General features: G+C 56.5%; 1 protein-coding gene across 1 annotated transcript; it reads right to left on the minus strand.

The window, feature by feature from the left end:
* Window positions 1-4,077: 4,077 nt before the first annotated feature.
* Window positions 4,078-10,220, minus strand: Tfeb (transcription factor EB). Its single transcript, XM_015487356.2, has 8 exons — window positions 9,989-10,220; window positions 9,655-9,909; window positions 8,901-8,981; window positions 7,308-7,381; window positions 7,220-7,250; window positions 6,845-7,020; window positions 6,140-6,287; window positions 4,078-5,202 (listed from the first exon to the last, which is right to left on the minus strand). The coding sequence occupies exons 1-8, from the start codon at window positions 10,193-10,195 to the stop codon at window positions 4,723-4,725; spliced, it is 1,452 nt and encodes a 483-aa protein (XP_015342842.1). The 5' UTR covers window positions 10,196-10,220; the 3' UTR covers window positions 4,078-4,722.
* Window positions 10,221-13,499: the final 3,279 nt, after the last annotated feature.

The raw sequence follows: 13,499 nt of genomic DNA on the forward strand, positions 1-13,499 counted from the left end.
GAAAAGGACCCCAGGCTAGATCTTCCACTGGCACCCCCCCCCCGAGGGCACAAGGGGGGCCGGACCCTCCCCCACCACACCCCCAGGGCCATAGGAGGCAGCCACACGCGTGGAGTGAAATGCAGGGCTTGGCTCTTCCCTTCCGTCATTCCTGTGATTCCCACAACCATCTTGGGTGGTGTGGATTGCAATTCCCATTACAGATGGGCAACCGAGGCCGGAGGCCCCCACCACACAGCCAGCCAAGGGGGGCCCACCTGTAAATGCAGGACTCCCGGGCTTTGAGGCCCCCTGCCTTCAGGTATTCAGCACCCCTGGCCTGTGGAATAGCTTCCCAGTCAACAGCCCGAGCCTGTGGATGGGGCAGCCACCCAGCCTCCCCTGACACTGGTCCCAATGCCTCTCATCTGCAGCGGGTCTGTCCCCCCTTCATCAGGCCTTTGGACATTGGGTATCCCAGGCCTGGAATGTCCCTCCCCTGCCCTCCATGCTCCTCTCCTCCCCAGCCTCAGGACTCAGCTTACCATCACCTCTGCCCCTTTCCCCAAACCCACGCTGATGGAAAAACCTCTCCCGGGCCTTGTTCAGGTCCCTGCAGCACCAGAAATCTTGGCGAGTTCCTCCCCGGGCCTTGTAGTGACTTGACATATCAGTATTGGTGGACAAAGCAGAGGCTGGGCACATTCTACACCCTAAAGTCACCTCTTCCTGAGTGAGTGAAACCTCACAGGCAGCCCCGTAGGCCTCTGGCTGGTCTTTGGGGTTTTGGAAAGTCCAGTTTGAGAGGGGTACGCGGGGGTTCCTCCTCAATTTCTCAGCATTTCGGGTCAGCTCTGCCATTTGTCCTAATTCACAATGGAGTTCAAAAAACCCCTGAAGACCATGGGCCTTAGATTCTCCAAGTGTAAAGAAGGAGGCCATGTCCCTTATGATCTTCAGGCCACTGTGGTGTGAGGTTTGGTGACCTGGCAGCAGGAGGACCGTTAGGACTGGGGGTGCGCACAGGCAGAGGAGAAAGGGCGTGACAAATCACAGTGCCTGTCACCCCACCCCACCCCGCACCCGCAGCAACCTGGCCACCTCCAGGGTGAAAAGAGAAGGCAGGGCCCCCAGCCCAGAGCCCTGAGATGGGGTCCCCACCGGCAGCAAGCGCCGCTCCCCGGCCTCGTAGAAGACAGATCGCTCCCTTAATCACTCTGGAAAAGAACCCCAAGCCGATATAATATTATAATTAATTAATTCACTAAAAAGGTATTAAATTTCTCTCCCCCCTGTGGATATTATCTGAATTCATTGACCTTTAGAAAAATCACCCTCTAATTGTAACCAGGTCCAAAAGCATTTGCAGCCCGTCCCTTTTACATTAATAATATCTTCCCGGACTCGGCTCTGGCTGCTTAAATATTGTATAAATTCCACTGCCCCCTCGGAAAAGGGAGCGCAAAGAAAAAGGATGAGGCTGGAGGAGACGGAGAGGGGGGATGGGGGCTGGACCCCGGGAGCTGGGGGTCAGCCTGGGTGGTGGGGACAGGAGGGGCATCAAAGGGGCTCTCTCCAGCTGCCTTAGCTGACCAGGCAGGTTACTTGCAGGGGTGAGGGGAGGGGAACAGGCTTTGAGGTGGGGCAGGGAGACCAGTTGGGGAGGGAGAAGGGGTGTTGAACTTGGGGGTAGTTGTTAGGAGGCTGTGTGTGTATGTGGAGAGGAGATCCATAGCATGTATCAGCCTCATCCAAGTTAATGGCCCCAAATAATAAAGCAACAATCTCTGATTTAAAAGAATCTCTGTGTGTGTAGAATTCCAAGCAGGACATTCTGAGCGTCTGCTCTTTTTTCCCAGGCTGCCAGCCAGCTGGCACGGCACACGCAGAAATCCAGAGCTGCCTAACATAGATGAGGAGCGAGCAGCGGGTGTGGACAGACAGGCAGACACAGGACCCGGAGCTGAGGACAGGAGGGTCCTTCTTCCCATCTTTGGGAAGTGTGCCAGCTCCAGCATTGGGACCCCAGGGAACCCAAGGGAGCTACAGCTGCTTGCCCTTTCCTACCTAGCTTGGACCCCCTCCCCAGACCCCACATCACACTTCAGTTTGTTCTCAAGGTGTGTGTGTGTATGGGGGGGGGGTCACTTCCTCCATGAGAGGAAGGGAAAAGGGCCTACCAGGTCACCCGGCCTTCACAGCCCATTTTCCCCGTCTGCCTTTTTAAAATAAATGTCCCCTCTGTGGACCCCACACCTGGAAAGGTGTAGTTGGCTGCAAAGAGCAAGGATGGGGAGTGCATTCCCCTTATTTAATCGGGGACATTCAAAACCACCAGCTAAAACTGACTGCCTGGCTCCATTCCAGTGGCAGGTGAAGGCTGCACAGACCGGTCTCAGATACACTTCTGGTGGCTTGTTGAGATGACCTGGGCAACTCTTAAGGAAGCTAGTAGGCAGACAGGACCCCTGGGCACAGTGTAAGCCACCCAAGCAAACAGCCTGGAATGTTCAATTCAGATGAAACTCCTCCACCCCCACCAGTCCCTGGCAGGCAGAGGCCTGGCCTGGCTCAGAGCGCCCTCTTGTGGAAAGAACCCCACCCACACCCTGGATCCTGTCCAACAGCAGACCCACCTCTCCAGGATGCAGATGGTGGCCAAGGTGCAGGAGCCCAGGGACCAGAAGGCCAGCAGGTAGATGGGGAAGGGGGTTACGATGGCTTTGAGGGGCTCTGTGAAGAAGCAGGGGGATAGGTTTCCACTCCACTGAAAGAATCCCTAGGGGGAAGGGGAAGACCACGTAGGGCAGGGAGACATTTCTTAATCACTGGAAGGACCAGCCCTGAGAATTCCTAGATCTCAGCCCTCCAATGCCAAGGAAGCCGAGCCTGTGTCTTCAGGTGTACCCCAGCTGGAACCCAGGGCTCGCCCTGTGGGTTCAGAGTGGGGTTCCCAGGACACAGGCTAGATTCAGGCCACTGGGTGGGACCAGGAACTGGAAGGAGGTGCCAGTGCCCAGGCTGGCACAGATTCTGCAAGGTCATCCACAGCTCCATCTGACCTTGAGATTAATCCTGCAACCTCCGCCAGCTCAGCCACCCTAGCGCCCAGGCCGCCTGGCCTCTTTTCCCCCCTTTCCCCTCGCATGTTAATTGCTCCAGCGCTGATTTGATCTCCCATTCCACACAGAGGAAATTGCCCTCTTAGCCATTTTTATCGTGGAATTTTTTTTTTTATAATTAGGTGTCTTCGGCCAGTTTGGCCTCTGCCTGCAGAGACTGTGTAAAGTGGGAAGGAGCTGGGTGAAGCTCGAGAAGACCCGCTCTTCTCTCCTCCCAAGATACCTTGGACCCCTCACTGTCCCCAGCCCATTTCTTCATCCTGGGTGGGATCTCAACCTCCTGGAATCTCCGAGCAAGGCCTTAGGGAACCACTGCAGGGTGGGAGGGCTGGGGCCCAGAGAGAGGAGAGGATTTGCAGAAGCCTGGTCTCCAGGAAGTGCCAGGGCAGAGTGGGAGCACAACCGTATACTTGACTCACACCCAGTGTGCTGTGCGCCTGTCCCCTCTCAAAATAACTCACGAGGGTTCCTTTCCCTAAACCCATAGAAGGACACAGCCCTACAGTTTCTAGAAGCCTGTCCTGCAAGAGAAACTAATCAAAGAGAAGAGGGGCCAGCCTTGTCTCCAGAGTGTCCTGTTAGGGGTCTCAAGCTGGGTCTCTGGTCATCAGGGAGGGGGAGAAGCTGGAGAGGGCCTCACGAGGCCAGGGGCGGGCAGTCCAGGGCTGAGGTGCCCCAGGGAAGCAGCTGAGGATTGTACACTTCTCTGCAGGGCAGTCGCCACAACTGTGGCTCCTGGATCTCAGGCCACAGCTGGAGGTGTGGGACCCGTGTGGCTGCAGCGCCACCTCGTGGCCTTAAGGAGGCACAGCGCACCCATCAGCACTAAAACGCAGTAAGTTAGCTTGCTTCTCCAGGTTCCCCTGGGGCAGGGCGGAGGCGCTGGGAGAATCCAGGCGGCTTCCTCCCCTCTGTACCCATTTCTGACTCCCTCTGTTGTCAGCCTAGGCCGCGCCAAAGAGATGGGACAAGCAGGTACAAAGCACAGTGTTTACTAAAGGCACACAGTGGGAGGTCCGGAGGGGAGCTGCTCTTCCAGCAGGGACCCCGCGCTCCACCCTGAACCCAGCCCCCTCTTCTGGCCACCCCACCGTCATACCACCCTGGGGGGAGTTGTTAGCACCAAAGGGGGGTGGGTGCCCCTCCTGTGGGGGGAGTACCAGGCTGGGGGATGGGCTTGTTGCCATTCAAGTCCCAGAAAGGCAGGCCTGGGCACCCTGGCCAGTTCCTTCCACAGAGGAGTTTCCTGAACCCCTGCTCCAGGGTGTCCTCCATCGGAGGGGGGCACTCAGCCTCAGAAGGTAGGACCTCCCCTGCCAGGCGCTCTTCTTGCCTCTAGTCCACCCTGTCCCCTCCGTTCCCCCTCATGATCTCACCCCCGGAGCCCATTCCCTTCCAGCCCCATCAAGAGGGCTGCCTCTGGCCTGGGCACTGAGACAGGCGGGAGCTTCTCCAGACCCCACAGGCTGCCAGGCTGGCACTAAGTCCAAACGGGGCCAACAGGGAGGAGTGAGGCAGGGCAGGTGGCTACTTCACACACAAGTGCAGCCTGAAGGGTGGGAGGGAGGAACCCCCCAGCCCCCAGGCCTGCCCCTGTTCCCTGGCACAGGGGCAGCCGGCGTCACAGCACATCGCCCTCCTCCATGCTGAAGCTGCTCCGGCGGCTGCTGGCCTTGGAGGCCTCAGGGGACATGGTGGAGAAGAGGGGGTCAGAGGCCAGCGGTAGCAGGGAGTCGTCCAGGAGCATGAGGTCCAAATCCTTCTTGGACAGGTTGGGGAATGGGGAGCCATGCTCTGGCCCCAGGGGGTCGGAGTAGCCTGCGGGGCCCTCGTCACTCCCACCCCCAAAGCCCAGGCTGTGGCTGAAGTCCAGGTGATGGAATGGGGACGGTGGCTGGGCAGGAGGGGGCAGCGGGGCCTGGGGGGGCAGAGCTGGCAGCGCCTCGGGGTCGGGGACTTCTGCCCCCAGCATCAGAGCCTCCCCTGGGCCCTCCTCGCTGGGCAGCTCCTGCTTCACCACCTGCTGGGCCAGCTCAGCCATGTTCACGCCTGATGGAGAGGTGGTGGGGAGGCCGTGGACTCGGGCCTGCATCTCCAGCTCCTGCAGGGTGGGGAAGCAGACAGAAGGCTGGGGCGCACACCCATGGCACCCACTGCCAGACCTCCCCCGACCCTGCACCTCCACCCCGGGACGTCTCAGCTGGAGGAAAGCAGAGTGTGGCTCTAGAGTCTAGACCAGTGTTTTTCCAAACTACAAGTCGTAACTCATTAGTGGGTTGTGAAACCACTGTGGTGAGTCTTGACCAGCTCCTTTCCATTTTTTAAACTGAAATAGACTTGTCTAAACTAGACCGGAATAGAAATTATCAGAATGCATTGCATCTATTAAGGATGAGTTTTCTTTCATGAAACATCAATTTTTCACTCTGAGCATGTCTGTGTGTGCTGGATTTTAACGTAGATTGTATTACCCACCGTGAGAAATAGAAGCTGCTGCCAGATCATTCCTTGTACATACAGAGGACCAGTCTCAGGTCCAAAGGGGATAAGAGAACCTCAATAGAGTCAGGACAGGACTGGAACTCGGGGTCCCAGCAGCTGGGTTCTCTGTCCAGCCGTGTTCCCTAGTTCCCCTGTGGTGATTCCTAGTACTTCCACCAAATGCTACCACCCCTCTGCCTTCCAGGCATTTGGTGGGTCTGCACTTTCCTGTCCCCTCAGGTTAGGTGTGGAGTGTACTTGAATTACCAAGCACATGTGAACAGAATGGACATGTGGCACCTTAAGAAGGACACACAGCTCTAACAGCCCACTCTAGATGCGCCTGACCACCAACCTGAGCCCCAGAATGAGGGTCTCACAGAGCAGAGCCTGCAGTTGGCATTTGCTGCTTCACCATACTGGGGTCTGTTTGTTAACGCAGAAGAACAACCTGACTCCTCAGGCACATCATTCCTCTGTCTCCAATTTTAGGAGTGTGAACCTTGCCCAGGGTCAAGGGTCAGAGCTGCCCAAGACGTCCACTTTCAGGGCCAGACCTGGATGCGGAGCCAGAGCTGCTTGTTGGTCATCTCCAGGCGCCGAGAGTGGTTCTCCAGTTCCCTGGACTTCTGCAGGTCCTTCTGCATCCTCCGGATGTAGTCGACGGAGGCCTTGAGGATGGTGCCCTTGTTCCAGCGCACGTCCCTGCAGCCGTGGGTCGAGCAGAGTCAAGGTGCTTGTCCAGAGGGGCGGCCACATGCTTGCCCTTGAGCTGGTTTCAGACCCTGTCAGACCCAATCTGGACCATCAACGCCATACCTGGCCACTGGAGGAAGGCTGGTCTCAGGCTGCACAAGAAGGGCCCTCCCAGCCACAGTGTTGCCATAGCTCACTTCGTTAATCCCACAGAACCAAGTAATCTGGAGCAGATCTTCCAAGCCTACCCTTGGCCCTCACTGTTTCCAATCTCCACCACCTTTCTCCTTTCCCCCAGTTAAATGCCCTCAAGAAACTTCTGCAACTCGACACCTCCTCCAGGAAGCCTCCCTCCTTCCCAGCCTCACTTCCCAACAGGGGCGTGTCTGTCTTGAACTTTCCTGACTTGGGAGAGGGAGGAACCTTCTTAGACAGGAGCGCCTAGGAAGGGGTCTCTCCTCACCAGCCCCCTAGCAACCTGCTGGGCATGGGGGCAGATGATACTGGTAGGCTGCCACTCAGCTCCAGACCCCTCCCTCCCTCCCTCCCTCCAGAAATCTGCTCACAGGTCGTTGGCCTTGGGGATCAGCATTCCCAGCTCCTTGATGCGGTCATTAATGTTGAACCTCCGTCTCCGTTCAACTACAGGAGCAGATTTGCAGAGGAAGCCATTAGAAGGATGGATGGGGAACCTACCAGGGCGGAGCGCCCCAGGAGCAACCTGCGGCTTAGGTTTAGCCTTCTAGGAAGTAAGGGGTGACCAACACCTCTACAGGTAGAGGGGGTCAGGGCACAGAGCAGACACAATTAAGGGGTGCTATGAGGAAGAGCCAGCCTTGGTCCGCAAGCTGCATGGGGGTGAACTTGCCCCACCCCCCCTCGGTGGCCTCAGGCTCCAGACCTAGAGAACAGGATCCCATCAACTGGGATTTCATGACTACCCTTTCCAGGAGGGTCTCCCACCCCTGCCTCCTAAAAAAGGAACTGGAAGGAAGGTAGTAAGGACCACACCCACCATGGAGTCACTACAGTGGCGGGTGGANGGAGGCTGTGACCTGGGGGTCGCTGCTGTACACGTTCAGGTGGCTGCTGGAGAGGGGCAGCTGTGGGGGGAAGGCAGGAGAGAGGCTCAGGGAGCGGCCCCCTCTCTGTGGAGAGTCCTCTTCAGGGCGCATAGTCTCAGGCGCAGCTGTTCTCAGGGTCACCCGGGGCATCAGAATTCGCCTGGGCCCCTTCTCCAGCAACTCAAGCTGGATGTCTGGAGTCAGAGCTGAGCAGGGGCCCTTGAATGGCTGAGCAGTGATAGAATTAGGCGGGGTCTATGGAAGCCCTAGGGAGGGGCCTAATGAATTCAGGAGTTTTTGGAGGGTTTCCTGGGGGGTGTGGTACTCAATTGAGTCCTGAGCACAGAGGTGAGGAAGGGAAGGTACTACGGGTAGGGGTGGCACGAGCCAATGAGCTAAGGATAGCAGTTGCCAAGAGCTCAAGGTCAAGGAGTTCGGTGTGATGGGCAGGGGCAGGCCATTCTGGAATGGGCACCCCTGGAAGGCTGAAGCAGGGGTCTGACAGGGCTCCCACCATAGGAGTACAGAGCAAAACCGCCAGCCCAGACTCCCTGCTGTGCACACAGGACCTACTGAAGGGAACAGATGATTGCATCTCTCCTCAGCCTCCTCCCTCCTCAGCCCTACTGCTGGCTGCAGATTTAGACCCAACTGGTCCTGGCCAGCTCCTGCTAAGCCACTCAGCAATGTCACCTGGGCAGTAGGGACTGTGGACTGACTCCTTGACTCCCCATTGCAGGAATTAGGAACTCTTCCTCTGTGGTGAGGACTCTGGGTGATAAGAGGTTCAGGCCCAAGGTGCAGGGCCACCCAATTAAGGTTTGGGATCTCAAACAAAGGGGATCGGCTCCCGCAGTGCCACCCACTCAGCTTAAACACTTGTCACTCTTGGGCAGAAGCTGCCCTGGATTTTTTTGTCTCATGTAATCTTCCCACAGTCCTGTGGGTGGATGGCCTCACACCCATTCTGTAGCGGAGAAAATGGGCTCAGGATGGTTGAGGGGCTTCCTAACATCATAGCAGAGCCAGGCCTCTGGATTCCAAGCCCAGTTACTTCCCACGGGCCTCCTCAGCCCTGTCTGGGACATCCAAAATATGGCCACAATTCCAGATGCTGTCAGAGGGATAGGTTCTCTGGTTGGCGGGACAAGGCCAGCCTGAGTGAGGGATATGGGCCTTTGCTCTCTGGGGCCTGGGTTTGGTAGAGGAGTAGAGCCACAGATTCCAAAAGGAACTCATCAACTCCTACCTTCCTGTGGACACACCACTGCCCTCCCAGAAGGTCCTCCCTGCCTCCCTTCTTCCTCCCCAGGAAGCCTCCGGAAACCGCCCAGCCCCCTTGCTCCCCTCATGCACCCAGGCTGAGGCACATCTTTCTTGATTCATAACTCTGCTTGCCCCTAGGCCTGGTCACATTATTTGAGGAAGTGACCCCCCCCACATCTCTACCCAGATGCCAGCTCTGCCTTGATGGGCCCTCTGCAGACTCAGGGTCTCCGTGAGTCCTGTGAGCCACCCTCCCCCGTTCATACAACCCACCCACCCAGCCCAGGAATACCGTGTTGGGCATCTGCATTTCAGGATTGATGTAGCCCAGCACATTGTCCAGACGCATAATGTTGTCAATGACGTCATCAAACTGGAAAAAAAAAGAAAAGTCAATCTGAAGAGGGTCCACCTGGAGAAGGGCAGATGGGACAGTGCTGACCAAGAAGGATCTTGGAGGCACCTCATCCACTCATCTACAAGAGGAGGAAATGGGCCCAGAGAAAGGATGAGCTGTCCAGGTCCCACAACCAACCCCAAGGCCAGGAAGGACTCTTTACTAGCCCCCTGCCAGCCCAGGGGATTTTTTTTTTTTTTTTTGATACTGGGAATCCCATACCAAAAACCCAGCTGTGCCACTGAGTACATCCCTAGATATCATTATTTTAATTTTGAGTCAAGGTCTCTCTCTCTCTCTCTCTCTAAATCGGCCTTGAACTGGCAATCCCCCTGCCTCAGGGACCCGAGTTGCTGGGATTTCAGGCACCATGCCCCGTGAGGTTCTTGATCTACCTCCACCTAGGGCTTCGCAGGGGTGCTGGGCTTTCCCGGCTGCGTCTTATGTTTTTCCATAGCTGAGTTTTCACAAGTAAGGATGGTGCTTGCCCTCAGACTGGAGCGCCCCGAGAGCAGAGCTGTGTTTCCCTCAGATGGGGACTCTCTGAGGAGACAGCGTGCCTCTGCCATTAGACCTGGATTCCCCAGAGCACAGCCTCCGGCAGCACCAGCTCTACCAGCACAGTGGCCACTGGCTGGCTGTCACTCACCTCCTTCTCAGGGTTGGAGCTGATGTGTAGCATGGCCATGGGGCTGTTGGGCGCACTGTTGCTGGCTGAGGTGGACAGCACATGTCCAGCCCGTACTCCGGGGGAGGCGGCTGGTGGGGGCTTCGGGGAGCCCTGGGCGGGGCTGATGTGGGCAGCGAACTTGTTCCCGTAGGTCTCTGACAGGTACTCCCGCACCTTCTGGTGCTGGGACTGCTGCAGGTGGTAGGAGGTGGGATTCTCCAGGTAGGACTGCACCTGGGAGAAGAAGAGGTGCCGGTTCCCATGGGGGTCGGGACCAGGGGCAGGGGGTAAGCGTGGCCAGAGCAGGGCCTACCTTTAGCACCTCCCCGGGCACAGGCGGCGGCGACTGGAAGTGGACGGGGGTGTTGATGGCTGGAGTGGGAGGCCCCCCCAGCTGTTGCTGCTGCTGCTGCTGCTGCATGTAATGCATGACGGCCTGCTGCTGCATGCGCTCCCGCTGCTCCTCCTGCTGCGCCTGCTCCCGCATGAGCTGCATGCGCAGCCCGATGCGCGATGCCATGGTGGCTGCTGGCACGGGCTCCCTGCAGATGAGGGGAGACAGGTCTATGACGCACTTGTCTTCCTCATGGCCCTGGGGCTCAGGGAGGGGCCAGTGCCAGGGCAAGTGAGACTGTTCCCATTGTACAGGAGGAGAAACTGAGTCCAGAGAGGGGAAGGAATTTGTCCAAGGCCACTGAGCAAGCTGGCCACCGAGCTGAGACATGACGCCAAGTTTCCCGGTTGCTAGATTGGAACTGAAGTTGCTCTCTTCTTCATCTGTTGCAGCTGATTGGCCCCCAACTTGGAGTCAACCTTGACTCCTCTTCCTCCGGTCTGTGTCCTGATCCCGTAAGATCTGGCCTCAGTCACTTCCTCCTCTGTCAACACCTCTGCTACTCTCCCCTGGGCCAGCCTGCGCCACGCCTTCCCTGAGTGGCTTCCTGATGTTGACTCCCTCTTTCCATCCTTCCCTACCGTGTTCTGCACACAACTCAGTAATTACACGGATCTGGTTAAAACTGAAGGCAGTTCCTTTCTGGCCCTCTGCTCCGCAATCTGCATGGCTCCTACTTTGTTCTGAGTAAAAGGCAAAGTCCTTACCCTGGCCTGAAAGGCTATCTATGATCTGCTGCCCCTGCATATTCCCCTTGGACGTCACCTCCCGCTGTTCTCTGCCTTGTTCCATCTGCTCTGGCCACACCTCCAGTTTCTGCAATCCTCAAACACCCCAGGCATGTTCCCACCTCAGGGCTTTTGCACTTGCTGCCCCCTCTGCCTGAAATGCTCTTTCCACAGATACCATAATGTTTCACTCCTTCACCTCCTCCAAGGCTCAAACTTCACCTAACAGTGATGTTCCCTGGACCATCCTATTAAAACTGAAAACTCCCTACCCCAGCCCCACCACGCTCCCCAAGGCCCTTCCCTCGTATTTTTTCTCCATATCAGTTATCGCCATCTTAAATACTATGCATTTTTGCTTACTTATTTCATTCATTGTCTGTCCCTTACTTACTAGGAATGTGAGCCCGCCCCAAGGGCAGGCATTTGTCTGTTTTGTTTACTGCAGTACCTTCAGCCTCTAGCCTGGAGCCTGGGACTCAGATGCTAAGTCAATGAATATGATATTTGAACCAGGCACTGGGGACACAAATGTGGTCCCTGAACTCACAGAGAATATAAAACCCCCTGAGGAAAGGGCCACTTTAGGGCACCAGGTGCTGAAAGTCCCGGAAAATGCTTCCCTGCCCTTATGTACATCAGCCCTGATCTACTGTGGGGCAGATGTGACTGAGGCCCCCAAGCCTAGTCTGGAAGGCAGGAGGATGGGACAGAATGAATCCTGCAGCTGGGCGCACTCTGTCCCTAGCTCACCTGGTGACCCTAGGCGAGTGCCTTCCTCTCACTGAGCCCTCCGCTCCTTGTGCACAAAATGAAAAAGTTGGATGTAGAACACAGTGATCTCCTTTTTTCTTTTTCTTCTCTTTTTTAAAAACAGGGATTGAACCCAGGGGGTGCTTAACCACTGAGCCACATCCCAGGCTTTTTTTTTTTTTTTAATATTTTGTTTTAGTTGTAGTTGGGCACAATACCTTTATTTTATTTTGATGTGGTGCTGAGGAATGAACCCAGCACCCCTCACGTGCTGGGTGAGCGCTCTACTGCTGAGCCACAACCCCAGCCCCCACACGCTTTTTGTATTTTGTCTAGAGCCAGATTTCACCAAGTTGCTGAGACTGGCTTTGAACTCAAGATCCTCCTGCCTCAGCCTCCCAAGCCGCTGAGAGTGTGCGCCACCATGCCAGGTGGACCCAGTGATTTCTTTCATTTTTTAAAAATGAATTTGTGTGTGTGTGTGTGTGTTACTGGGATGCATCTCCAGCCCTTTTTATTTCGAGACAGGGTCTCACTCACATTGGCCTGAAACTTGTGAATCCTCCTACCTTAGCCTCCCAAGTACCTGGGATGACAGGTGTGAACCACCATGCCAGCTGGACCCAGTGATTTCTAAAGTGCCTCTCAGCTGCCATGGGCTGAGGCTCTCTGGGAGGTGCAAGGCCCTTGAGGGTACCCCAGACTCCAGGAGGGTACCAGGAGAGGCTGGAGGGTCTTTATCCTGGGGATTTTGCCAGAGGCAGAATGACCTTGAGGTTGAGCAAGGGCTTTCAAATAGGGCAGATGTGGGCTGGAGCCTCAGTTTCCTCATTTGTAAACAGCTTCTAGTTGGGAAGATTGGGGAGAGTATTAAATAAAAAATAATAAAAAATAATGTGTCAGTCAGTGCACGACACCTGGCAGGCTGAATGGGTGAGATACAGATCAGCACAAGACTGGCAGGGTGAGCTGGGCTCTGCAGACCAAAGGCCAGAGCTGCGTCCCAAGCTCCTAGGAATGAGCCCGACCTCGGGGAGAGGCAAAGGAACGCAGCAACACAGACACGGTACCAAGTCAGCATCAGCAGAAAGTACTGGCAAATACCCAACGAAAATCACTGGATCATGGAAACGATAGTAATTGGGGTTCATATGAGCATTTATTATAGGTCAGGTCAGGTTCTGAACATTTGCTCCTCAAAGGTCCTATGAGATAGAGAAGGAGAGACAGAGGCACAGCCAGGGACTGGTCTTGCAGTTGGGACAGTGCTGGGACATAGTCCCAGGCACTTTGGCTATGGGTCCATGCTGGGGAGGGAGCTTGTCCCTAGTTACACAGCTGGTTGACCAGGGTCAGGCATGGAGCCCAAGCCATCTGACCGCCATCCAGAGCTCCTTCCACCACCCTCGAGGTCTGAGAACGCAGTGTCCAGCCCCTCACCCTCCTTCCTTCTCTTCCCCTTAGACCATTAATCTATGAAAGGGCCGCCTCACCCAGGGGTCCTCCCAGAGGAGGGAGCAGAGTCCCCTTACCCCTCCCCATCCTGAGGCAGCCATGCAGCTGCAGCCTCCATCAGGGCTCGCCCCCCTTCCCTGTGCTCCTACAGAGGGGTGTCCCTGTCCTTGCACCCCCACTGCCCACTATGCACACTAGCCCTACAGACCTTCAGGCTCTGACCCCAGCCCAGCGGGCTCCCCGCAGCTGCACCCCGCACACCCATGCGCCCTGGGCTGCCCCTCCCCAGTACAATCTGACTTCAGTTGGCTCTGGGGGTGGAGGCACCCGGGCCTGGCCGTGCCAGCCAGCTCTGGGGGTGCTGGGGGGAGAACGAGATCCTTGTTTCCCTGACAAAGAGCCGGGTGCCTGGCCCTGCCCAGCTGGAGCGGACTTGCAGTGAGAACTCTGCTGGGCCCTGCTCAGTCTCTCCCTGGCTGGGTTGACCTCAGTTT

Source organism: Marmota marmota, unplaced genomic scaffold (genome assembly GCF_001458135.2).
Source record: "Marmota marmota marmota unplaced genomic scaffold, marMar, whole genome shotgun sequence".
Taxonomy (NCBI): domain Eukaryota; kingdom Metazoa; phylum Chordata; class Mammalia; order Rodentia; family Sciuridae; genus Marmota; species Marmota marmota.